This window comes from Talpa occidentalis, unplaced genomic scaffold (assembly GCF_014898055.3).
Source record: "Talpa occidentalis isolate TD23 unplaced genomic scaffold, MPIMG_talOcc4v2.1 talOcc4.10, whole genome shotgun sequence".
Classification (NCBI taxonomy): domain Eukaryota; kingdom Metazoa; phylum Chordata; class Mammalia; order Eulipotyphla; family Talpidae; genus Talpa; species Talpa occidentalis.
The window spans coordinates 65,209,344-65,236,606 of NW_023600993.1; the positions used below are offsets into that span (position 1 = coordinate 65,209,344).

The window sequence follows — 27,263 nt, forward strand, 5'->3', positions numbered from 1 at the left end:
ATAATACCCATTTCCAGATTGGATGCTGGGGATTCCTAGAGTCTGAGGCCCACCAGAGACAAGAGGGTACACAGATAGATTCCCACCTGTCTGAGGCCATCTGGAGATGTGGCACACTCTGGACTCAGGCACCTAGAAACTTCCCTTGGCAAGAGTCAGCCCCCTGCTCAGCGTATGCATCTGTGAAGTAGGCACAGTCACTTACTAGCCACCGCAGGAGGTGGTTGGTGGTGGCAGTGAGGGCTGAAGCCAGCGCTGGCTACTTAATGTCTTTACAAGAATGTCTTCATCTTTCCCATAGTCAAGGGCCCCCTGGGCCTGCTGCAGGCATCCCCGTTTGACCCTGTCTCCTTCCCCTGTCAGGGGACAAGTGGAGCAGATGGCGAGGGAGCGAGACAAGGCACGGCAGGATCTGGAGAAAGCCGAGAAGAGGAACCTGGAGTTTGTGAAAGAGATGGATGACTGCCACACCGCCCTGGAGCAGCTCACAGAGCAGAAGATCAAGTAGGTGGTACATCCCCTGCTCAGCAGCCAGCGACTCCCAGCCCCTGTGGCTGTGCCCGCTGAGCCAGGGGCTTGACCCGGTGGGCCGAGCCCTCCTACTTCACCTGAACCAATCTAGAAGCTATACATGTGGGGAGTCCTTTGAGAGAAAAGGGGTACATTTTAAAAAGCAGTTTTGCTCTTTATGATTGGGAACATGGTGCCATAGGTGTGGCCCTGTGGGCTGTGTGCTGCAGAGAGAATTCTCTGCTGCCCTCACTCTGCTTCCTTTATTACGTGGGGTCCACTCCAGCCAAGTCTTCTGTATATGCCTGTGTTTACTGAGTCAGGGACATTGGAGCAAGAGCCAGAAAATGGCGAGCAGGAAGGAGCTGAATATGGTGGAAGCCCTGACCACAGCTCAACACCTGACCACAGGCATCGCCTCCCACGTGGGCTGCACAGACCCCTGCCTGGTTATCTGCTCTGCTGTTGGATGGAGACCAAAGGAAAAGACTCTTGACCTTTTTCATGGGCAACAAACCGCCTTCTGGTTTATTACCTAAAATGTATGGGTAATTCCAGTCGCAGGTTTCCCAGTCTGGGGCAAAGAGAGAGGAACTGCTTCACTGCACAGCGGGGGACAGCCTGTCCTGGGGGCTGATGGCTCACCTTTTCAAAGTTTTTGTCACCCAGAAGTGTCCCCTCAAGGATAGCGAAGGGTGTGTGTATGGTGGAGAAGCCAGTCTGCTCCACTCAGCTCTTATGCTCATGGTGGGGCACACAGGGGCTGCTGGCCCCCTCCCCTTCTCCTTTACCCATGGGCTACAGCGGTCTTATCAGCCCCCACCCCTTCGTGGCTCCTCCAGGGGATGGAAGGGTTCACCCAAGATGGACACTAAGGATCCAGAGTCCTTGCTATGTTGATACCTTGCTGTCATCCTGGGTGGTCCCTACAGCTCCTCTTCTTTAAAATGGGGCAAGGATAACCCATTGTCTACACAGAGGGACACAGTCAGTGTGTCAGTATTCAACTCAGGGCTGAGTTGCAAAGCCATTGTATGGCTGGTGTGGGTCAGCCATGTGTGCCTTGGTGAAACCAGGGGCCAGAGAGGCAACAACTCAGGTGATGTGAGTGGCCTCGCCCCCTTGTCTGCTTAGTCAGCAGACTCCTAGTTCCTGTGCCTCTGCACCTGTGTCTCCCGCATTGCGTGTGATTGTAGCATTTGAAGGCAATATATTTCTGTCAGCAAGGTTTGTGGGTAGCACAGTGTGACATACATGAAGCCCCCAGTGCCCTGAATGTCTGGATGGACAGTCTCAGGATCCATAGGCACTTCTGCCTCCCACCTTATGCTATATGTGCAGGCTCCCAGCATGACCCTGAGAGAGACTTGCCCCATGTGTGTGGGGATGGTCTGGTCATGACTAAGAAGCCCTTCTCCCTGTGGTCTTGTGGCTCACAGGGCAGGGAGGACAGAGGGGTAGGAATTGGAAGAGCCCATGGATGTAGCTGGTTTGCCTGGGGCTCCTGCTTTGCCATTGCCTGTGGAGTCAGGCTTCAGAGGCAGGACATACTGTCCCATTGTGGCCACTGCCTTCCCATGTGTCACATTCTATGCAGGAGCGGATCTGAGTAGAGCAGGTCCTCACATCCAAGTCCATACACCTCCAGTTCCCAAAGGCTGAATCCCCTTTTTGCTTCTGGGGGCAGCTGGGAAATACCCAAAGCAGCTGGTTAGGTCACCAGTTGGACTTTTCACTAATCTTTGTGGCTCATGGAGGAGGAGTATGGAGAGATGGTACCAGTGGGCAGCAAGAGGCGGGCGTGAGAGTGTGTATAAGTATGAGCATGTGAGAGCAAATTGGCCATACACTGCAGGTCTCTTGTAGATCATAGTAAAGCTGAAAATTCAGGAAAACTAAAAATTGTGTCCTTTCATCAAACTTTTAAAAATATTCCCAGTCACAGGGCCTCCCTGGTGGCACAGAGGTTAAAGTCTCAGCTCTATCAAGCTATCGCCAGCCACTGCTACATGAGTTCAATCCCCGGCCAGGGAGGTGCCCCACATGGCACAGAAAACCTCTCCTGTCTTCAATGCTGTTCCCCTCAGCAGTGTGTTTCAATAGATCTGCCTGTTCTGTTCCCCACTCTGTCTCTGGTGAATCCTCTCACACCCTGCACCTCTGGCCTACATCCCAGTTCTTAAAAATCTTTAAAAAAAATTCCCAGTCAAACCTGAGATAATAAATGAAGTCTTACTATAAGGAGGTGTCTGTGAGGCCAAAAAGCCCATGTGTGGAGAGCCAGGACTTGAGTTCTGGCCAGTGGCTGTGGCGAGTCCCCTCCCCTCTGTGTAGAACATGTGCATGCTTATCACAAAGTTGTGCTTAGTTAAAAATCAGCAGTTGAAAGTCTGTTCAGCTGATACTCTTGAACACCCAAGAGTTATCCATGAGCTTTCGCACTTCGCTTCTCTCTGACAGGTTACCAGGAAGAGCTATATACTTCTCACGGTGGACTCTCGGCCACAGAGGATTAACTTTGCAAATCTGATATTCTCCTTACTTTCCTGACTTGCAGAACCAGTCACGAAGTCGGCGTGGGTTTCCAGAGTGAAACTATGATTAAAAATTAGGGGCTGTTTTTTTTTTTGATATGTGCTGTTCTTACTGGTGTAAGTTGGTACCTCATTGTGGTTTTGATGTGCATTTCCCTGATTATAAGGGATATTGAACATTTTTTCCTATGTCTATTAGCCATTTGCATTTCCTCTTTAGAGAAATGTCTTTTAAGTTCTTCAGCCCATTTCTTGATTGGATTGTTACTTTGTACTTGTTGGATCATGTGAATTCTTTGAATATCTTTGTGATCAGTCCTTTAACAGTTTTATGGAATGCCAAGATTTTTTCCCAATCAGTAGGGTGTTGTTGGCAAAGATGTGGTGAAAAAGGAACTTTCCTACACTGCTGGTAGGAGTGCAAACTGGTCCAATACTATGGAAAGCTATCTGGAGGCTCCTCAGTCTACTAAAAATGGAGCTAACATATAATCCAGCAATTCTGCTACTAGGGATCTACCCAAAGGAAACAAAAACATCGATTCAAAAGAACACCCGTACCCCTATGTTTATTGCAGCACTATTTACAATAGGTAAAACCTGGAAACAACCCAAGTGCCCAAAGATAGATGATTGGATCAAAAAGATGTGGTACATAAACACAATGGAATTTTATTCAGCAATCGAAGAAGATAAATTCATGGCTTTCACAGCAACATGGATGGAGCTAGAAGGAATTATGCTCAGTGAAATAAGTCAGAAGGAAAAAGAAAAATATCAGATGGTTTCACTTATAGGAGGAATATAGGAGAACCAAATAAGACATCAGGGGAACAAAACAATAACAATGAAAAACACAACACAACAAAAACAAGCAGACAATTATAAACCAGAGACATCCTGCAGGGGAGGAGGCAGAAGAGGGATCAGAGGGAGGGAGGGAGGAGCAAAGGGGATTGAGGAGATGGTGCAAGGGAGCATTGGTGAAGGAAATTCTATGGGAACTACACCTGGGGGGTAGGGGGAAGCAAACATTGTTTGAAAATGAACAGTGATGTAAAATATATATAAATAAAAAAACTAAGTGTAAAATAGAGTACCAGAAACAGAATATAAACTATCTCATCACTGATTATTTTATATTGATTACATTTTGAAATGATACTTTGGATATATTGGTTAAATAAAGTCCATTGTTAAAATTAAAAAAACAGGGCCTCCCCGGTGGCGCAGCAGTTGAGCGCTGGGTTGAGAAGCTGCCCACAGCCTCTGCAGCGCCAGTTCGATCCCCTGCCCCCGGGTGAGGGTCCCACATGGGGCGCAGACCTCTCCTGCCACCCGCTGCTCCCCTCAGCAGTGCACTTCGTCAGTCTGCCTGTTCTGTTCCCCGCTCTGGCTCTGGTGAGTTCTCTCACCCTCCCAGCTTCTGACTGTACCCAGTGCTTGTATAAATAAATAAACAAACAAACAAACAAATAAATAAATATTAAAGAACAAATTAGGGGCTGGAGCATGGATGGAGCTAGAAGGGATTTTATTCAGTGAAGTAAGCCAGAAGGAAAAAGAAAAATATTGGATCATTTCACTTACAGGAGGAATACAGGGGAACCAAACAAGGGTTCAGAAAAAAAAAGATAAAACCAGCAGGCAAACCACAAATTGGAGCTGTTCAGCAGGGGAGGGGAAGGGAGAGCCCAAGAGACTATGGTGACAGTTCACAGGTGAAGTGGTGGTGGGAATTTTATGGGGACTACACCTGAGGGAAGAAATCAAACATTGTACAAAAATGAACATTGATGTTATTTTTTAATTTATTTATATATATTTTACATCATTGCTCATTTACGTACAATGTTTGCTTTCTTTACTCAGGTATAGTCCCCATAGAATTTCCACCACCAGTTCACCTGTGCACCATCACCATAGTCCCTTGTGCTCTTCCCTCTCTCGTTTTGATCCCTCTCCCCTACACCCCCCCCCCGCAGAATGTATAGTTGTCTGTTTATTTTTATTTTGTTTTGTTATGTTTTTTATTGTTATTTTTTCCCTAATGCCTTATTTGGTTCCCTTATATTCCTCCTATAAGTGAAACTATCCAATATTTTTCTTTTTCCATCTGATTTATTTCACTGAGCATAATCCCTTCTGGCTCCATCCATGTTGGCTGCAAATGACATTAGTTTATCTTTATTGATTGCTGAATAGTATTCCATTGTGTATATGTATCACATCTTGATCCAGTCATCTATTTTGGGTCATTTGGGTTGTTTCCAAGTCTTACCTATTATAAATAGTGCTTCAATAAACAGAGGGGTACAGGTGTTCTTTTGAAATAGTGTTTTTGTGTCCTTTGGATAGATCCCTAAGAATGGAATTGCTGTGTCATATGTTAGCTCCATTTGCAGTAGTTGGAGGAACCTCCAGACAGCTCTCCATAGTGGTTGGACCAGTTTGCATTCGCACCAGCAGTGCAGGAGAGTTCCTTTTTCACCGCATCCTCATCAACATTTGTTGTTGTTAGTTTGTTTGATATGTGCCATTCTTACTAGTGTTAGGTGATGTCTCATTGTGATTTTGATTTGCATTTCCCTAATTAAGAGGGAGAAAACATTGAATATTTTTTCATATGCCTGTTGGCTATTTGCATTTCCACTTTAGAGAAGTGTCTTTTTAGTTCTTCTGCCCATTTCTTGACTGGATTGTTTACTTTGTTTTTGTTGAGTTGTGTGAGTTCTTTGTATATCTTTGTGATCAGTCTCTTATCAGTTGTATGGATTGCATAATTTTCTCCCAATCATTAGGGTGTCTCTTTGTTTTGGTTAATGTCTTTTTTGCTGTACAGAAGCTATTTAGTTGGATGTAATCCCAGCTATTTATCTTTTTCATCACTTTTTTTGCTTTGGAGGATGAGTCTTTAAAGATGTTACTGAGATGGGGCCTCCCCAGTGGCGCAGCGGTTGAGCGCTGGGTTGTGAAGCTGCCCGCAGCCTCTGTGGCGCCGGTTCGATCCCCGGCTGCTCCCCGGCCACCGGAGGAGGGTCCCACATGGCGTGCAGACCTCTCCTGCCGCCCGCTGCTTCCCTCAGCAGTGTACTTCGGTCCTTCTGCCTGCTCTGCTCCCCGCTCTGGCTCTGGTGAATTCTCTCACCCTTCCGCACTTCTGACTGTACCCAGTGCTTGTATAAACAAAACAAACAAACAAACAAATAAATAAAACATGCCTTTATAAAAAAAAAAAATGTTTAAAAAAAAAAAAGATGTTACTGAGATGTATGTCTTGTAGTGTTTTGCCTATATTTTTTTCTATATATTTTATGGTTTCATATCTTACATTCAGATCTCTTATCCATTTTGAGTTGATTTTTGTGCATAGTGTAAGGTAGTGGTCTAGTTTCATTCTTTTGTATGTGGTGGTCCAGTTTTCCCAGCAAATTGTCCATGTTCCATTGCAAATTCTTTGCTTCTCTGTCAAATATTAGGTGTCCATTTATGTGCAGCTTTATTTCTGGGCTTCCTATTCAGTTCCATTGGTCTGTGTGTCTTTTTTTGTTCCAGTACCACACTGGTTTTATTATTATGGCTTTGTAGTATAGTTTGAAGTCTTGGAGTGTGATACCTCCATCTCCTTTGTTTTAGTCAGGGGAACTTCAGCTATTCAAGATTTTTTGTGGCTCCATATGAATGTTTAAAAAAAAAATAAGAACTGGAAGAATCCTGAAGGAAACCAACAGCACATTTGCTCTCTCACTGTCCCTCCCTATCTCCTCAAGTGTCTTTTAGCCAAGGGCCTCAGTCTCAAGGCTGACTCTGCAGTGTTAGGATCTGTCCTGAGCAGATCCAGTGGTGCTGATGATGCCTCTGAGACCTGCAGTTGCTGCCTAACCCAGACTCCAGGAGAGGTGAGAGGTCTGCAAGGGCCTCCAGCATTCCTGTCCTCCCAGTGCTAACTTCCCCTGCTTTTACCCTGCCCCTAGCTTAGTGTTGTTCATGGAAAAAAGCCCCTTTTCAACCAATTGCATTAAAAACTAAATTGATTTTAGACAATCAGATGGAGAAGCTAACTGCTTGGCTTCAATTGTGACATGCTCGACTTGATCCCCTCCCAACTATCAGGGGAGAATTTTGTGATCTGTCTTTCCTGGGGTCAAAAAATCACAAACTCAAAGGTGTGATGTTGGCCTGAGAATCTGGCTGAGGGACATGAGAGGGCTCTGTGGGGCATTTGGGCTTTGTCTCAGGAGCAAAAGGGCACCATCAGGTTTTTAGAAATAACTTTTATTGTTACATTAGATCTTTGTTATTGCAAAAGTAGTAAATGATGTGTGTTCATTGTAGAAAATTTAGAAAACACAAGTAAAAGGAAAAATAAAAGCAGTAATCTTTTTTTTTAATTATTATAATTTTTAAAAGATTTATTTATTTATTTATTTATACAAGCACTGGGTACAGTCAGAAGTGCAGGAGGGTGAGAGAATTCACCAGAGCCAGAGCGGAGAGCAGAACAGGCAGAAGGACTGAAGTACGCTACTGAGGGGAGCAGTGGGCAGCAGAGAGGTCTGCGCATCATGTGGGACCCTCGCCCAGCGGCCGGGGATCCAACTGGTGCTGCAGAGGCTGTGGGCACCTTCGCAGCCCAGCGCTCAACTGCTTTGCCACCAGGGGATGCCCAAAAGCAGTAATCTTAATCCCAAGGATTATCACTTCTGATATTTTCATATGTGTTTTCCTCCTTTTTCCCATGCACATCATTATTTACAAAATAGTATTTTATTATATATTTCTCTGATGGCCTCAGAACATCCAGTTACATGGCTCTGCCATTTTTGTTGTTGTTTTTTCTGCCATGTTTTATTCAACCATTTCCCTCTTGTTGGATATTTCAAACATTTTCAAAGGGTGGAGTGATAGGATCAAATATGTATCCCAATGTTTGTGGAGTGTTAAATTAGCCAAATTTATCTTTCTGTTTTTCCCTATGTAATAGTTGCCCTCCTTCCCCTTTGGGTGCTTTCTTTAAAGTTGAGACAAGATTGAGAATCCAGACTATCAGTGGAGGAGGCTCTGGAGTTCTCTTGTATATAATAAACACAGCTAAGCCTTCTGCCAAAGTAAAAATTTTACTATTCAGTCTAGATAGATGGGGTTTGAGAGGTCCTGTCAAGCAACTATTGCAGTGATAAAATTAAGATTTGACTTCGTTTTTCCAGTTGATGGAAATGGCTTTGCAAAAAATTAATGCAGAATTTGAGGGGAAAGTGCTTCTTTTTCTCTGATTGTTTTTAGTTTTACCATCCACAGGATTTAGTTGCCTGTTTCCTGTCTGAGAGAGACATGCTTTTATGCACTTTTTTTTTAAGATTTATTTATACAAGAACCAAGGTACAGGCCAGATGCGCAGGAGAGTGAGAGGATTCACCAGAGACAGAGCGGGGAACAGAACAGACAAACTGACGAAATACACTGCTGAGGGGAGCAGTGGGCGAGGCAGGAGAGGTCTGCCGTGCCATGAGGGATTCTTGCCGGCCGGCTGGGATCGAACCTGCACTGCAGAGGCTGCGGACAGCTTCACAGTGCAACGCTCAACCTGCTGGGCCACTGGGGAGGCCCACTTTTGTGCACATTTTAGTAAAGGCATTTAGTGGTTCCTGTGGCATGGAAGTTGAGAGGCACAGGGGCTTCAGAGAGATAGCCCCCAAGATGTATATTCACTGGCTCCAGGGACCCACCAGCTCCCATTGTCTGGATGGGGACACCACCAGCCCATGATTGGTGGCCCTGTCTGTCGAGCTGAACAGTTGATACAAGAGGATGTGGCCAGGTGCCACAGGTGGGAGAGTCCATTCCAAGGATGCGTGTGCCTTACAGACACCTGGAACAGGGGTACAGAGAAAGACTGAGCCTCCTGCGGTCAGAGGTGGAAGTGGAACGTGAGCTGTTCTGGGAGCAGGCCCGCAGGCAGAGGGCCACACTGGAGACAGATCTGGAGCGCCTGAGGGTGGAAGAGGCTGGCCTTCGGGAGAAGCTGACCCTGGTCATGAAGGTAGGTGTGGGGCTGGTGGACGGGGAGGGAAGAGACAGAAGCAGAGATGCCTGAGGCTTCATGCTCCTACTCTTGTGGACAACTGAACTCCCAAAGGCCCAAAGATGCTTCTGTTTCAGTGATAGGGAAATGACTAGGATTTCAAACTAAGGAATATTTGCCACAGCCATGGAGATGGCATATTTTCAGCAAAAGGAGAAAGAATCCTGGCCTTTCCTGGAGAGGCAGTGCCCCTCCCTTCTCTCTAGCCGTGGAGGGGTGGCCTGACGGGTAGGGATCCTCAGGGCTCTCTCTGATCTGGGTCTTGTAAGGTGTGATCAGGGAGGGACAGAGGCAACAACCAATTCTGCTGTACCCACTAAGGCAGAGCATGGGTGTGGACTAAAACCTAAAGTGTGTTCTGCTTGACCTGGCATACATAGCCAAGAGCAGAGGTTTTCTGGTCTTTAGTGAGTGTCCAACATGGTATCATGGGGGCAGGAGAAACACAGGCAGCGAGATTGTCTCTGGGCTGTGGGTCAAGCAGCAGCACACTCCCTCTGCAAGGTGCCCAGGCAGTGAGCACCAGATGCTTTGCACTGTAAGGAGTTTTCTTTCATCCTGAAAATCTGAGTGTTTCTGAGAACCAGCCTCTTGCTTGGAGTGGGGACAAGCATGCTGACAAGAATGTCAGGTTCTTGTTCCCAGAACCTGACAAGCTATTGGTCTGCATCTTGCAGGAAAACAGTCGATTACAGAAGGAGATTATCGAAGTTGTGGAAAAACTCTCAGAATCAGAGAAGCTGGTCCTGAAACTGCAGAAAGATCTGGAGTTTGTGTTGAAGGATAAGGCAAGTTCTTTTGCTGATTTTCTGTCTTTAGAGAGGAGCCTATAGGTGTTCAGTGAAAAGTGTCAGTGTCTTGAGAACAAATATACAGGTGACTGGATTTAGGTTTTTTTTCTACTGAAATTCTAGACTGGAAAGAAGATTAGTATGACTGTCCCTTTCCCCACCACTCACTCCTTCCTAATAGTGCAGGGATACTCCCTGGTCAGACCCCACACACGCACACACACATGCCAGCTGCTGGCCTGTTAGTGACACGGTCTCAGCCAATACCATCTGACAGACCCAGTGAAGGGTTTGGGGTTGGCGGGAAGGAAGTTGTAGAGCACAGAAGAGCAGTTGAGCTCAGTGCCCATGATGAATTCACTGGCTCTGCCCATCTCCTCGGAGGGAGGTGGAGAACACTCTGTTGCACAGGGCAGGGCTGGGCAGGGGAATCCCAGAGGGCGGAGGCAGGGATGCACCACAGTCGCCAAGTGGTTCCTTGGCCACCTTCCATAAACTCAGAACGTCCTTCTGCCCCGAGACAGACAATTCAAACAAAGGGAAGGGCGGTAGAGCGGAAGGGCGAGCTAGTGAACCTGGAGGTGCTGAATCAGTGTGAGGAGGTGACAGCATGTGTGCTGAGGTCTGTCATGTTCCCGTGTGGGTCTTTCAGCTGGAGCCACAGAACATGGAGCTCCTGGCCCAAGAGGAGCGGTTCTCGAAGATTCTAAAGGAATACGAGCTCAAGTGCCGGGTATGTGTCCTGCCAACCAACCCTCCTGTCATACTGAACTGGCACATTTCCTTTGTCTTGGGTTGGACTGCCCCATTAGTATTTGATGCACAGAAGCCTCAGGAAACCCTTCCCTGCAGCCCCAGCCACCCTGCAGCGAGGGTGGTAGTACCAGGAGGGTCCAATCTCAAGGCTTGGGCCCCCAGAGTTCGCCTGTGCTGGGGGGCTGCTCTGCCTCTCCCTGCCTAGTAAGAAGGGGGTGCTGGAGCACGTGAGATGGGGTCTTCAGCATCTGTCTGGGTCGGTCAATTGTTGAAATTCAGGCTGTGTCCCTCTCTCTTCTGCTTGGTATCTCTGCTGGCCCATACTCTTGGCCTCCATGGGAAGGGTAGTCTGGCCTGGGACAACAGGAGCATCGTTCTCTGAGCAGGCAGGCAGAGCTGATGGAGCCTAGTGTTCAGAGAGGAAACAGGGCTTGTCAGCTCAGTGTCCTTGCCCAGACCCACACAGGTGGTCCTGTCACAGTGGACCAGGTCGCTAAACAGCCTCAGTTCTGCAGGGCCCCTCTGGCTTTCCAGGCACTATGTAGGGCTTCATTGCGTTGTCTGATGTTGAGTGTTTAAAGTTCCTGGCCCCAACCTACGATGTTACTCCTTTCAGTGGCTGACACTGAGGTGCAGAGTAGGGTGGGGGAGGCGGATGGTGTCAGTGGTGTCACCCCCTACACTCTGAAAATTCCTGAGGACTCCAACAGATAAAGCATTATTGGTGTTAAGAGTGTGTCAATTTACTTCTTAGTGATTTCCCTTCACACTAAAGAGTTGACTTTGTTCCTACTGCATGATGCTCTGGCACCCCAGAGGATACAGGTGAGCCCTCGCTATTCTGGAGTGCGCCGTGACCTCTGCTCTTTCCTCCCACTCTGGATCCGAACCCTGTGTGTGGTCAGCTGCACCCTCCTCCTCCTGAACCCACCCGGTGTGTGTTGGGTCAGGGTTGGGGACCGTCGTGTAGAATGTGCCCGGTAACTTTCTGCCTGGAATTATACTTCTGTGCTGCGTTTTCTTCCCTCTAAGCTTGTTGTGCAGTGACGGCACTTACAAATAACCACGTTACTGTAGCACGTGGGATTTTCACACATGTATAAACCCCTGTTTCCTTTAGCATGATTCTGTTACTGAGCTCAACTCATGTCCCCTTTGGTTCTTCAATTTTATTTTTTGAAATATCAGCAGAAATGTTTAACATTTTAGTGCTGATTTATTTAGAAATTTTCACGCCCCCTTTTTTTGATATTTTTTGACTGTTTCCAAAAAAATTTGGAGCATGAAAAAAATTGTATTTGAAAATGTTTTCCAACATAAAGTTGCCAAAGTAAAAATAGTGCAGGGTACCACTGGTCCCCCTTTCCCTGGAATCACTGCTCTTTACACTTTGCCCTGTTGCTCTGTGGTTGCACACTCGCTCACTGTGTGTGTGTGTGAGTGTGTGTACATGTGTACAGTTAATTTCTGAATCGTCTGAGGGTAAGTCATTTGCATCGTGGCTCTCCACCCTTGAATGTATCAGTGGGCATTACTTAGGGTGATTCCCCTCACCTCACCACAGTGCACACCACGGTAGATTGTTAAATGTTTAGGAAATTTGTTAAGTCCTTGATCGCTTGAAATCAACTACAGCAGGAAAATGTGCAAAGGAGTAGTGTTTCAGTTTTGTTAGCTAGCCAATGAAACTGTCCTTTATTTTATTTTTTTAAAGAGTTATTTATTTATGCATACAAGAACTAGTGTACAGACCAGAGGTGCGGGGGTTGAGAGGTTCACCAGAGACAGAGTGGGGAGCAGAACAGGCAGACTGACTGAAATACACTGCTGAGGGGAGTAGCGGGCAAGCCAGGAGAGGTCTGCTGCACCACATGGGTTGCTCCCTGGCCAGCCGGGGGATTGAACTCGTGCTGCAGGGGTTGCAGACAGCTTCATAGGTTGCGTCTTAACCCCTTAAGCCACCAGGGAGGCCCTTATTTACTGTCCTTTAATCTGAAACATTCTGTCTTAATTCAGACTCTTGTGACAAAAATACCACACGCTGGGGCATTTATAAACAACAGAAATTTATTTTTCACAGTTCTGGAAGCTGAAAGTTCATGTTCAGGGTGTCTGATGAGGCCCTACTTTCTGGGTGCAGAGAGTAGGCCTTCTTACCCTGTGTCCCCACGTGGCAGAAAGGGCAAGGGAACCCTCTGGGAACTCTTATATAAGACCACTCATCACCTCCCAAAGGTCCCACCTCCAAGTGCCGTCACATTGGACATTAGGATTCAGAATATGAATTTGAGAGCAATGCCACATTCAGCTTGTAGCACATTCCCACAGCCTTGCTCTGTCTTTAACATTGATGTTTTTGAAGAACACAGCCTTCCCCTCCCTTTTTAATAGAAATGTTCTCATTTTGTATTTCTCTGATGTTTCTTTTAAAGTAAGAGTATTCATTCTCAGCTAGAACACAAATAACATGGGCGATGTGATTACCTGGTCAAGGAATTGGTTTTTTTCTCTTACTTGTAACTAATAAGCAGTTAGTGGGAAGTGCTTTAAGACCATGCAAACATCCTGCTCTTCATCAAAATTTTCCCTGGACTTAGTATCTATCGCTGATTCTTGCTTGCTCTAATCTTTAACATGATGGTTGCAGAAATGATGATTTTCCAACTCCAGCACCCCTCCACACCTGTTGGTTATCCCTTGATATTCCGCTGTAAGCCAGAAAAGTCCTATATCTCTATATCTGTCTTTCTATCTGTCATTGGCATGGGCTAATTAGTTCCCAATTTTTCTTAATGGTTTGTAATTCATTACTGTGGCTAATTATTTTGTGCTCAAATTGTGTGATATTTGGCCAGTGAGAGTGCCTACTAGCTGTTTTCTGTCCTATTGACATATCACCACCATGTTTACTTGTTTTGTATGACCAGTGATTCCATACATTCTAGATCATCAGGGTCCAGAGGAAAAAGAGACCTCCTCTCTGAGCTCCTCCCAGTCGTTCCACAGACACTGCTTGGCATGTCCTTGTACCCAGAGTATGTGTAGCAAGGAAACTGTGCTGTTCTTTCTTTCAACTGTCAGTGTCAGTTTACTTGGCCAGACTGCCTTTGGAAAGAGCAAGAAATGTTCATTGGGTCCTCCTTGGAGATCCTCTGTGGTTTCATGCTTTTGCTGTTGCCTTGGGTGGATACTGTAATGGAGTAGCGTGTCCCTAGTGTGAACCCCAAATGCAGATTTTCCCCTTTCAGCATTTCCACAGTTAAAGACTGAATGTCAGGGCCCCCTCCCCATGAAGCCTAATATCAAGTGTTGGTATTAGGAGGTGGCACCTTTGGTGTGATTAGGTCTTGAGGGTGGAGCCTCCAGATTGGGGTTAACTAGTGACTCTGGGCTCAGACCCTTTAATAATAGTTTGCGGTGACATTCAAATGCTCCAAGGAGGTCAGGATTGTCATAAATATGGGAACCAGTATGGAAAGTGGTGAAGAAAACTGAAATCATCCAAATGCTAGGCACACTACTTGCTCCCTCTGTGAAAAAATCATAAGGACCAGGGCTGTGGAGATCTGGTGCTGTGGTTCCTGCTTGAGAATGGTAGCTGGTGGGGCCTAAACCTAAAAGCTTCTGCCATCAAAGTCAAGTCCACCATCAAAGACTGAAGGGATTGAAAGACCAGTTAAGCTCCACTATGTGAAACATTGCTAGCCTATAATTAATGGATTAATTTATATAACAAAATTACTATGATTTGTTAATTTTGTTAATTAGGTGTTCTGGTATGTATTGCACTATTTTGCTTTGGAAAAAAGACTTAACAATTCCTGCTATGAGTGAGACCATCTGGTATTTGTCTTTTCTTTCTGGGTTGTTTGGCTGAGCATGATCCCTTCCAGCTCCATCCATGTTGCTGCAAATTGCATAAGTTTACCTTTTTTGATTGCTGAGTACTATTCCATTGTGTATGTATACAACATCTTCTTGATCCAGTCATCTATTCATCTATTTTTGGGCATTTGTGTGGGAAGAAGAGAATAGGAGCAAAACAGAGGGGGTGGGAATTATATGGGGACTATAACCAAGATGAAAATGCATGCATTGTGCAAAAATGAAAAATGATATAAAAAATATATAAAATAAAATAAAATAAGAAAATATCAGTTAAAAAATAAATAACTGGGCCTCCCCGGTGGCGCAGTGGTTGAGCGCTGGGTTGCGAAGCTGCCGGCGACCTCTGTGGCGCCGGTTCGATCCCCGGCTGCTCCCAGGCCACCTGAGGAGGGTCCCACATGGCGCGCAGACCTCTCCTGCCGCCCACTGCTCCCCTCAGCAGTGTACTTCGGTCCTTCTGCCTGCTCTGCTCCCCGCTCTGGCTCTGGTGAATTCTCTCACCCTCCCATGCTTCTGACTGTACCCAGTGCATGTATAAACAAAACAAACAAACAAACAAACAAATAAATAAATGAAAAAATGCCTCTATTTAAAAAAAAAAATTTAAAATAAATAAATAAATAAATATGCTACATTAAAAATATTATAGAAACCAGCTCAATATCTTAAAAATTTAAGTTTAATATTTGGGGCTTAATAAAAAGAGCCATGTTTCCTCTGGGGAAAAAAAAAAGACTTAAAAATTAAAATCCTAAGTTTTACTGGATAAGTGAAAAAAAAGGGTGGGGTTAGTGCCTTTATAAAAGGGACCTCAGAGAGTTCCCCCTTCTCTTCCTCCATGTGAGGACGTAGGAAAAGACAGCTAGCTCTGGACTGGGACACTCTTAGCAGGCACTAAATCTGCCTGCACCTTGAGAACTGTGAGAACTAAAATTTCAATTTTTTTAGACCCGATTCACTGGCATTTTGTTATAGCAGCCAGAATGGACTGAGACACACACCAGCCCCTAACTGACATCCTCACCACTGCTGCCCATCTCTGTACAATTTTTTAGCTCTCTGTGTGTGCTTGTTCAGGCTCTATCTGCCATCCGCACCAGCCTGCAGACTCCCTCCCCCACACCTACACCCCTGCCTTTCCCCAGACACTTTCCAGTGCTGCTGCTGAATCCACCCTCCCCTGCTTTCCCTCATGAGCTTGCTTCTAGACCAGCCTAACTGGTCTAGAGTCCTCAGACTTTGCTGCCAATATGGTCGATGGACTAGTCGCCTTTTCCCTGGCTAGTGCGAGTGGTGCCATGTAGCCACCCTAATTATACACTGGCACCCCAAATAGATGTGGTGGGGTCCATGTGAAAGCAGACAGACCCTGGCTCCCAGCCCTGCTAAGTACTTGTTTACACATGTCGCCCTAATTGGTTAGAATGAGTTGAGCTCCTTGGTGGTCCTGAGAAGTCTGTGTCCAGCATGTCACCAAGGAAACCAAATATCCTGAATTTTCAGGAAATATATCTGACCCCAAAATACCTAACTGGGGTTTCAGAAGAAGTGCGAAGGGCTGTCCAGTAAAAAGAATACAAGTCACACATGTGACATACAAGTTATTTTCAGGAAGGAAGGGAAGGCATTAAATATCTAAGAAGAAATAGGTCACATTCATTTTAATAACATTTTATTGAATCCATTATATCCACAATGTTACTTCAAAACACAATATAAGATTTTAATGAGATATTTTACATGCTTTTTAGAGTAAGTCTCTGAAAACTGGTATCTCGATTCAGACTGACCACACCTGGTGTGACAGAGACTGGGCAAGCGTTGGTGTCCTGGACGTGGCAGGCCTAAGGAAATGGTGGCAGCAGGCCAGGTGAGGCCAAGTGCACTCGCTGGCCCTCAACTTGCAACATTGCTATCTCTGCCCTGTGCTTCTCAGGGCCGGCTGCTCCCCTGTGAGGGCAATCCCATACTTGCCCAGGGGCTTCTGAGCAGGTCCAATGACCCTCATAATCTGCCTGTCCTGCCTCACAGCCTACAACCTCTATGAGAGGCTCCTTCCTCCAGAGAAGATGCTTCAGGAAGATTATGAGAGCTGCCTGGAGACAAAACTCAAATAGGGGTGCAACAGACCTCTCCTGTCTTGCCAGCTGCTCCCCTTAGCAGTGTATTACAGTCAGTCCTCCTGTTCTTTTCCCCACTCTCTCTGGTGAATCCTCTCACACACACCTCCACACTTCTTGCCTGTACCCCACCCAATTCTTGTATGTATAGATAAATAAATCTTTTAAAAAAAAACTCAAATCGGATTCAGAAATCAGTTAGATGGGACCTCGTGGATGTGCAATGGCCTGGGGTCCCAGGGCCTTCCTGTGGCTGTGGCTAGTTTGAGCTTCCCCTACAAGGAGTATTGCAGAGGAGAACCCCAGTATAGGTTGGCGGAGTCACAAGCTTCACAGGTTCAGGAGGGGATTGCTAACTGCAGAAATGAGTGATCTCAGCGGTGTGCACCGACGTGTGTGCTGGTTGTGAAACCATCTGGGGAAGTTTGCTGTAAACCATGTCCTTTCTGCTCTTTCAAGATCAGGTGATGGGGTGTGCTGTTCAGATGTACTTCATTAAAGTGTGAACAAACTTATACATGTCCCAAAACCACAGAGCCTCTTAAGCTCTCCCTGCCACCACCGCAGCCCCCTGCCCCAGCCCCTCACAGGCATGCTCCCCTGGCCCCCATCCTTTCTTCTTTACATGCTCCTCCGTGCTTTATGGCTTTTGATATTAGGCATCCAGCATCCTCTAGTTTTATTTTTTTTAATAAAACTAGCATCTCTAGTTTTATTTTTTTTAATATATTTATTTTACATCATTTTTCATTTTTTGCACAATGTATGCATTTTCATCTTGGTTATATTCCCCATACAATTCCCACCCCCTTGTTGTGACCCTAATCCCTCCTTCCCACCCCCCTCCCATAGTGTGTCTCTGGTTTATAGTTGCTTATTGATTTTGATTTTGACTTTATTATAATTCATCTTTTTCCTGGTCCCTTATTTAGGTTTTCTAAATTCCTGCTATGAGTGAGACCATCTGGTATTTGTCTTTTTCTTTCTGACTTATTTCACTGAGCATGATCCCTTCTAGCTCCATCCATGTTGCTGCAAGCTGCATGTGTTTATCTTTTTTGATTGCTGAGTAATATTCCATTGTGTATATGTACCACATCTTCTTGATCCAATCATCTATTTTGGGGCATATGGGTTGTTTCCATAGCTTAGCTATTGTAAATAGTGCTGCTATAAACATAGGGGTGCAGGTACCCTTTGGAATTAATGTTTCTGTGTCCTTTGGGTAAATACCTAGGAATGGAACTGCTGGATCATATGGAAGCTCCATCTTTAGCAGGTTGAGGAATCTCCACACAGCTCTCCATAGTGGTTGGACCAGTTTGCACTCCCACCAGCAGTGCAGGAGAGTTCCTTTTTCTCCATATCCTCGCCAACATTTGTCGTTGCTAGTTTTCTTAATATGTGCCATTCTCACATATTAAAGATGGATTTCATTGTAGTTTTGATTTTCATTTCCCTGATTACAAGTGACCAGCATCACCCATTTTAAACAAGTATTCAGGTGTAGTTGATGTTTCTCTCTTTCTTCATTTCTCCTGCATTTCCACTCCACTCTTTATTTAGCCCCTCCCATATATCAGTGACAGAAAGTGATGCTGGACATAGGAAAGAAGACAACCTGCTTTTGTTCTGCTCACCTGTGGTCAGGAACTTTGAATGCAGTTTGAGTAGGCACCGGAACCCTGTCTGCCCTGCAGCAGGCTTAGCCACAGGGGCACTCAGGGGCCCTGTCCCTGTGGCACACTGCTCCACAGGCCAGTGGCTGTGTAGCTGGAGGTGGTGTCTGCTCTGCCCCACAGGACCTGCAGGACCACAATGACGAGCTACAGGCTGCCCTGGAAGGCCTGCGGGCACGGTTGCCCCCAAGTCCCCGAAGTCACTCCCGCACACAGCCGGAGGGTCAGCTGCTTCCTGGGCTCAGTCCAGCAGGTAGGAACCTGGTCCTGGGAAGGTGGTGGGCCTGCCACACAGCTCATCAGGTTCCCAGGATGCCACCTGCAGAAGGACCCCAGGAACCGTAGCCAAGGGTTTACACAACTCCCAGAGAGCCCCAGGGAGGTATAGGGGCTAGAGGGCTTAATCATTTGAGTAAAAATGATGAAGGTTAGGATGACCTTGCCATAACCTCAGGGAAGGTGTGGGAGATGCCCCAGGATGCACCATCACCACTGGCTGGACACAGATGACAGTCATCTGGAGAGGAGGGAGCTCACCTGACAGCTCAGCAAGGAGAGGATGTACTAACCTGTAAAATGCATCCTGGACTTGCCATTGTCATGGAGGTCTCATCCCTCAACATTTGCTGCCCTGGATGATGTGCACTGGGGTCTGAGTGGGGCAGAGGGATGGCCCTGTGGGAGGAACCCCATAGGACAGGTCCTCATGTTTCCTAACTCAACCTATGAGTTTTGGGGTGAGCGCCATGCACCAAGAAACCCCCAGATCAGAATGGGGAGCTCTGATTCCACAGGACAGGGTGAGGTTAGCTGGTTGCTACCCTTCCTGGCAATTGTACAGGTGGGCATCTGTGGGTTCACATGATGCATATGGCGCTGCACACAGCGCTCCTGGTGGGGAATCCCTGGGAACATCTGTTGGTCACATATCACAAAGTCACAGTGTGTTGGGGAACATCCTCTTCCATCTCCAACCTGGAGAGCACTTGGAGTTCCATATCCTAAAGCTACTTCCTAAGACCAAGTTTCTGTTCATGGGGCTATCATGCATGGGGCGCACAGCTTCCTCAGCCCTGAAGGGACCTCACTTGTGACTGCATTAGTGCAACATGAGGGCTCCTGAGATCCCCCACCTGACCACCCTCACCCAGGAGCTGTTGGGGTGTGGCCAGCCGTTGGATGTTTTTAAATCTCTAGGTGAGTGTGATATGAGACCAGTTCTTTCTGCAGCCTGGTCTCTGGGAAAGAGGTGATTGCTACCACCTTGTGTCCCAGGAGGAAACTGAGCTGCACAGACATTGTGACCCTTGTCAAGAACCCCAGCCCTGTAATCCAGGGGGCAGTAGGGCTGGGGTCCTATACCAAGATCGTCCTTGTCCAGAAGGCCTGGGACTGTGACTTGAGACGGCAACCCTACGCTTCATGCTGGCACTGATAAAAACCAAAGCTAACTCCCAGCCAATTTTCTCTTCCTCTTTGCCCCTTCCCCCTGACCACAGAAGTTCAATTAGACCTTTCCAAGGAGGAGAGGGTCTGTGCTTCTGGAGGGCATTTATGCCAGCAGAGTCAAGGCAGATTGTGTGGTACCTATGTATGAGCGGGACTGTGTGTCCCCTGGAGCCAGTCCTGGTAGGTGCCTGTTCTTCTGGGCCCACACGGCCAGATCCAGGTGCCAGCTGCTGGTTGCCAGGGCAACTGGATGTTTTTTCTCTTAGGGTGCTTATCCTGAGTTCTCTTGGGCCCTATGTTCCTGTTCCTTTCACCTTTTTTCATAGAAAATAATTTGGGAAGTGGGAGGAGATAGAGTGAGAGGCTATGTCTTTTCTGCACTCCTGGCCCCTAGAGCAGCACAGATGAGACCCTAGCATTGGCCACAAGCCACATCCTAAGTCAACCCTCTGGCAGGCCCCCACCACAAGCAGTGTTGGGAATCCGTGGTGTCTCTGGGAGTGTTGGTGATACTTGTGACTCGACATGGCCTCATCAAAATAAACTAACTGAACATCTGACATTGTGGTGAGAAGAATCTTCTGGAACAAGTGTCACTCACAGCCCCTTTCCGATGACCCTTTCAACCTGATGTTGAAACCTCTATCGGATTTCAACATCACATTTATGATGTAATAAGTTAAGTAGGGCTTCCAAGGAAAGGGGAAGCATCACAGAGCACATGTTGCCCCAGAGCCAGACTCCATCCAAAATCTCCCCAGCTCTTCTGTGTACCTGCTATTGTTAGGGAACAGGATTTAGGATGCAATAAATGTACCAGGTTATCTGTTTTCTGGCAAAGACTCAAAATACTGATTTCCAAAGAGGTCCAACTTTGAGAACAGGATAAATAGCCCCATTTGTGAAACTCTGAGGGTATCTCCTTAGATGTCAGACAGTTGGGGGAGGATGGAGCGGGCCCCATGGCATCCTTGGCAGGACATAAACAGAAATGACCTTTGTTTGCAGGCACCATCTTGTTCTCTGGTGATTCTGCTCCAGTGAGTATAGAAATGGAAATAATGATGGAGCAGGTAAAGGAGCATTACCACGACCTCAAGATCCAGCTGGAGACCAAGGTCAGAGGAAGTGGGGGAGGCTGCAGAGAGACCGGGGAGACTTTCCGCACCCAGAAAGATTTGCTCAGCTGTGCTGACCTGTCTGTACCCACACATCTGCCCTAGTCAGGGGTAGCAGGGGCAGTTTGTAAGGAAGTATAAATTTGACATCCTGCCTCACCTCCTCTTTGGCCATAGGAATATGTAGTCATGGGGAAAGAATGGGATTGTGTTGGGAGAGACCCCGCTCAGTGAGCAGAAGGGCCTTGACCTGAGTCCCTAAGGCATGTGAAAACACATGCATCTCGGAGGAAAACTTCTGAGTGACAGGACCTGGTGTTGAGAGCCTATGGCGGTAAGTCAAACGCTGGACCATCCTGAAGGCCTCCAGACACCTTCCCCAGAAGAGGAAAGAAGGATTACCTTTCAAGTCCCTGTTCGGGCGCCACTTGTGGACTTCTAGTGAGTCCTGGACCTGGGACGCGATGGTGAGGGAAATCAGACATGGAGGACTGTCATGTCCAGCATGCAGTAAATCTTTATTGTCTTAGTGCTCATTATATACTATTTTAATTGCAGCAGGTGTAACATCAAAGCATACCATATACTGACAACACATATGAATGATTAGTCTACTTTCTTACTATTATCTGTTTACTTCAGACAGTAGGGTACCAGATGGTTAGTTCTCACACACATAATCTTATCTCCCCCTAGCTAGAGCCTGGGAAGTCTGCTCATTATTTTTGTTATTCTCAGACTGTGGAGATGTAGAGGCCTGACTCCACACAGGTCACTTTCCCAGCTCTCAACACCAGGTCCTGTCACTCAGATGTTTTCCTCCGAGATGCATGTGTTTTCACATGCCTCAGGGACTCAGGTCAAGGCACATCTGCTCACTGCGCAGGGTCTCCCCCAACAGGATTGTATGCATCCAGAGTGTCACAAGAATCATGCTAAGATAAGACACTTTGGTGACAATTCATGGGTGATTTAGTGGTGGGAATTTCATGGGGATTATATCGGAGGGGAGAAATAAAATATTATTAAAAAATGAATGCTGTGAGAAATAAATAAATAAATTTAAATTGTAAAAAAAAAGAATCATGCTGAGGCCAGATCTCCATGGTGGCCCTGCGGTGGGGACGCACATGGCTCCCAGCTTTGTTATAAACTGAAGTGACCATGATATTTGCCCTTTGTAGGGTACTCAGTGACTTCCTGGCCAGGCCCACCCAGCCAAATCCATCCTCTTGCATGAACTTGCTATTAGATTGTGGTGTGTAAGGGCCAGTGTCCATGACTTGTCAGCAGGTGTCAGGTGCCTTGGTCTGAGCAGCAGCAAGGTGACATGACGTGCAGTCATGCTGTAGGCTCCCTGCGTGCGTTAGCTGGAAGCCGCAGCCTCAGCCTTGCCCACTGGGGCCTCCCAAGTGCCCAGAGTCACCCACTGGCCTTGGGAAGGCTCCCCAATTCTCTCAGCATTGTCAATCTCTGCCAGCTTCATGCTCCCAGGAGCAGGCACCTGTCCTGGCATGCCTCTCAACCCTTCCCCCCGCCAAGCCAGCCTCATGGGGCTGTTGTGACATTAAGGGGTACAGCTAAGCACATGGCCACTCTGGGCCCTTGAGGAGCCTCTGCCATCATCAGTATGACTGTGCTTTCATAGGCTTCTACACCTCTTTGGGTATAGGCTGCTTGCTCTTTGAAGCTTGTGTCTGGCAGCTTCCTATTCCATGTTATGTCATCAGGTAAGTGGGTTGGGGCCCTCCTGGCTGACGACGCTTACCTTCCTCTTCTCAGGTGAATTACTATGAAAGGGAACTGGAGGTGATGAAGAGGGACTTTGTGAAGGAAAGGAAAGAAATGGAGCAAGCTTTCAGGCTGGAGGTCCGTGTGCTGGAGGATCAGAAAGCAGATGTGGAGACGCTCTACCAGAAAGCTCAGGAGGTCATCCAAGACCTGCAAGAGCAGCTCCAGAGCAGGGCCCTAGACCCCGAGCTGGAGAGGAAGCTGGAGCTACAGAAGGCAGAGATGGAGCAGCGCTGCACCCAGGCACTGTCTGGCCTGGCCCGGAGGCTGGCTCGCGAGAAGGAGCAACTGGAGGAGCAGCTGCAGCAGAAGCATCACAGTGAGCTGCTGCAGATCAGGTCCGGATGGCGTTTTCTTTTGGGACCTCACACCTAGGGTTTCTGGGCAAGAACCAAAATTTGAATTGGATCTAGGCAGCCTGCCCTGTCATGATACTTGGGTGGTGGTGGATGAGCCCTGGAAGAATAAGTCCTTGTGAAGCAATTTTTACTCTAAACTAAACATGGATAGTAAGTAGAGCTTAGGCCATGAAGCAGCTTGCTTTGTAGAACTCGTGTTCTTTACATTTGTCTCACTCACTTGGTAGCATAGGGCAGCGTGTTCTTCACTGTCCAGTATCCTGATTTCCCAGGATGGGGTGGGATGGGGCGGAGAGATGGATTAAAGACCTCAATCCCTAAAAAATGGGAAAATGATTAATTTGAATTAGTGAGGTTCTTGAAAAGGCTAAAATGTATAAGGAAAGAAAGGGCTTTTTTTGAAAACCAATCTATGATGTTTTGTGTCTAATGGCATCCTAGTTATATGAGAAATACCCATGTGCCCTTTCTTTGTCCAGCGGGTATGACTTAGTCAGTAACTAGTTACTGCAGATGCCACTCTCCTCCCTGTCAGCACCTCCCTTTCCCATGAGAAGGATTTTTTCTTAGTGGGCGAAGGGCTCACCAGCCAGGAGAGCACAGCCCCAGGTCACTGCAAACCTGTGCTCCTCATCTAGGGTGCTTCACTTTGGTTGGGTTATAATGCTGGAGCTAAGTGGATGTGACCCTGCCAGAGCAGACCCCAGTCACCTTCCCATGGGGGCTGTGCCCTCTGGGGGTAGTGTGAGCACCAGAATGTACTGGGAAAGACTGAAACCCGCAGTCTGAACTCATGCCTCCTGCCCTCCCCTCCACTCCAGGCTGACACCAGCAGGTGACCCAGGAGCTTGCAGAAACTGACTGTAACACTCTAGAGCATAGATTAAGAAACTATTTTTAAGTTGAGTCCATCCCCTGAGCTTTAAGTTTTTTCTCTTAAACCCTAGAGCTGTATAAGGGATAAGACAAAGCTCCCTCCACACTCCCCTGGGCCTGCAGAGGGCTAGGTGAAGGCTGACCTCTCCTGTCCCCCTGAGCGTTCTGGTGCCCCAGGCATCTGGTCTCTAGCAAGCCCCACTATTCCAGCTCCTGACTCCTCAGTGGGGAGGGATATGCATCCACAGTGTGTTCCTTGCTCAAGCCTGCACTGGTCAGGAGCAAAGAACATGCTGTCCCAAGCCTGGGCTCCACATCCATCCCTCATGGCAACTGCAACTTCATCTTTCTGGGACTGCTAAGGCCAGCACCCTGATTCCAGCAATGTACGGGGTTTTCAAGGGTAATTTGACTCAGACCAGAGCTGTCCTTACAGCCTTCTGCAGCGAGGGGTGTTTTCTGCATCTGCTTTGTCCATTACAGCAGGTGCCAGCCACATGTTGTTGCTGAGCATTGATATGTGGCCTCTATAACTTAGAGGCTGGGTTTTAGTTCTATTTAATTATAATCAGTTTACATTTAAATAGTCACATGCGTGAGTGACTTTTGTGCTGGCTTTCATAGGTAGCACCTAACCTCCTTGAGGGCAGATCCCCTGTGCAGGGACCAAGGGCATGGATGGAAGCCTGGGAGCGCGCGTGTGGTGAGAAAGGATAGATCAGGCAAGCCGAGCAGAGAGGAGTCCCACAGCCAGAACAAGAAAGGCCCACACCACCTTCTCCAACCTAAGGCATGGGTTGGGGTTTGGGGCTGCAGACCGCGGTGTCTGTGTTGCCTTCTGTTTCTGTAGGAAAGAGGCAGAAGTTGAGCTGAACCGAAAGCTCTTGTGGATGGAAGCCCAGCAATCTGCCCACTGTAAAAATGTGTCTCTACAACATCAGCGAGAGAAAGAAGAGTTGCTGCGGAGACACCTGCTGCAAGTGAGAGCAGTGACAGAGCAGCTGGACCTGGAGAGGGGGCAAAGGGAAGAGAGGGAGAAGGAGATCTTCACTCGCTGTGAACGGCAGCAGCTAAGGCTGCAGGAGCTGATGAGTGAAGAGCAGGCACAGCTTTGCAAGGTCTTTGCCCTTGAGAAGGAGAAGTTAGAACTTGACTGGAAGGAGCAAGTAGAAAGGCTCACCTGGGAAGCACAGAGGCTACAGGCCCTCTTGAATGATAGGACAGTGGTGGTGGATGCTGAGCAAGAGAGTATAAATGGCCCTGTGACACTCCATGCAGGCAGGAGGGAGCACCTCTTGGCCCAGTGGGAATCCAGCAATGGACCTGGTTGTGGGCAAGCTGGGTGCAGCGATGCCCTGGCATCCAACGGACCCTCTGAAAGCCTTAACCTCAGGGAAAACAGTCAGAGTATGCTTGAGGCCAAGCAGGTGGCTTCTGATCCTAAAGAGAGGTCACAGGTGCACCCACCTGGAGTGCACAAAAGAGTGGTTTTGGAGGAACTGGAGCCTTGTGCTGGCAGCCCAGACAACCTGAGCCAGCCTGAAGCCCAGGAGATGCTCTTAGGTGATGCCATGCCTTCTCAGCCACAGAAGGTGGAGCCCGGGCTGAACCCAGCAAGGCAGGCTGAAAGGCACCAGGTTGTTCTCCAGAGTGGGGAGCTGGCCCCTGAGGGCAACCAGGTGCTGGGAGAGAGCACCCTGCACCAGGGGCTGTGGCACGAGACCACCAGAAGGGGCTCCACACTCTCCAGCCCAAGGCTCGCTGACCCCAGGACAGCTGGGCAGGAACAGCTCAACGCCTGGAGGGAAGAAGAGTCCAAAGCGGTACTGGAGAGAGACAGGAATGACATGAAAACCAAACTTCTGCAGCTGGAAGATATCGTTCGAGCTCTTGAGAAAGAAGCAGATTCGAGAGAGAACAACAGGTTTGGTGTTCCCCCATTCTTAGAGTGCAAAGCCAGACTCTCTCAGCTCTCCCACTACTGGCTCCACCCCAGGCTCACAGTTGCTGCTGTGGGTATTACATGACCCTTAGGTCTTAAGCCCAGCCCTGACTCAGTCACCAGGCACCCAGGGATGGGGGAGAGATGGACCTATCTGAGCAGCTCAACTGGCTCTGGTGTCTCCTGCCCTTATCCTGAGGTAGGAAGTTCTTGCTGTTCTCACAAGATGAAGACATTCCATGGAGGCCCCACTTCCATTGGGTTGTTGAGGCCTCTTTCTGGTGACTGAGTGGGACCTACTTCTCCGCGCCTGTATGTATGCCAGGCACTATGCATGAACTACAGTGTCTGTGCTGTTGGGGTGTTTGTGTAAAGGACCTTTCTGTTATCTTAGAGGGAAAATGAGGTGGGGGCAGCCTGGAGGTGTCAATCTCTGAGGATGCAAAGGGCGCCCAAGTGTGCGGCAGGCCTGCCTCCTCCCAGCTCTCTGGAGACTAAGGCTGGTGCACATGGCATCTCAGAAGCCCAGAATTCTAGAGTCTTCTCCAGAGTCTTAGAGTTTTGCCTTGGGGGCTCCTCTCACAGCTCCTCAGGTGAGGTGTTGGGGACACTTGCATGTCACATGCCAGTGCTCCTCCAACTGTCCCTTGACCCATTCCCTGTGGACAGGGAGTCTTTGTGAGGCATCATGTCACTTGTCCATGTGGGTGATACTGGCTCACAGAAGACACAGGTCTGTCCCAGAGTGTGTTCATAGGCCTGTGGTGAGACCTGCATTCCATCTCCAGTGGCTATGGTCAAGTTGCTTTTTTGAAAACAAAATTGTGCTATTTATGATAAAGCAGAAAGAATAAATGTCAGTGCATGACCCAAGTTAATAAATAAAATAGGAGTCTCCCTGGTGGCCCAAGGGGTTAAGATACAACCTGTGAAGCTGTCCACAGCCTCTGCCGCACGAGTTCAATCCCCAGCCAGGGAGCTACCCACATGGTGCAGCAGACTTCTCCTGACTTGCCCGCTGCTCTCCTCAGCAGTGTCTTAGTCATTCTGCCTGTTCTGCTCCCCGCTCTGCCTCTGGTGAATTGTCTCACCCCTTGCACCTCTGGCCTATACCCCAGTTCTTCTACACAAAAAAGAAAAAAAGAAAGAAAATATTTGCCTAGCTGATAGCCCCTGGGTACCCTTCAGCAAGAGCTCCTACCAGAGCTGACTATGCTAAAGGGGCTGTTTATCACTATCCAGACTTTGCCTTATTCTCCTGCCACTTATGTGGGTATCCCTGGGTGATGCAGAACCTGTCTATGATGGCCTGATTTCTAAATTCCTCATCCATGAAGCAGAAATAGTGCCTGACCTCAAAAAAGGGTG

The 27,263-nt window shown here is 47.7% G+C and overlaps 1 protein-coding gene across 6 annotated transcripts in view; it reads left to right on the top strand.

Moving 5' to 3' along the window:
• Positions 1-27,263, top strand: part of NINL (ninein like) — a 155,538-nt gene that overhangs the window by 100,278 nt on the left and 27,997 nt on the right. For 5 of the 6 annotated variants that reach the window (XM_054695902.1, XM_037493573.2, XM_037493581.2 and 2 more), the window contains 8 exons: positions 364-504; positions 8,910-9,084; positions 9,804-9,914; positions 10,570-10,650; positions 18,484-18,613; positions 20,818-20,927; positions 22,710-23,056; positions 24,804-25,877. In XM_054695902.1, coding sequence (XP_054551877.1) covers positions 364-504; positions 8,910-9,084; positions 9,804-9,914; positions 10,570-10,650; positions 18,484-18,613; positions 20,818-20,927; positions 22,710-23,056; positions 24,804-25,877 — 2,169 coding nt within the window. The remainder of the gene's footprint in view (positions 1-363; positions 505-8,909; positions 9,085-9,803; positions 9,915-10,569; positions 10,651-18,483; positions 18,614-20,817; positions 20,928-22,709; positions 23,057-24,803; positions 25,878-27,263) is intronic. The other variant, XM_037493602.2, reaches the window with a different exon arrangement.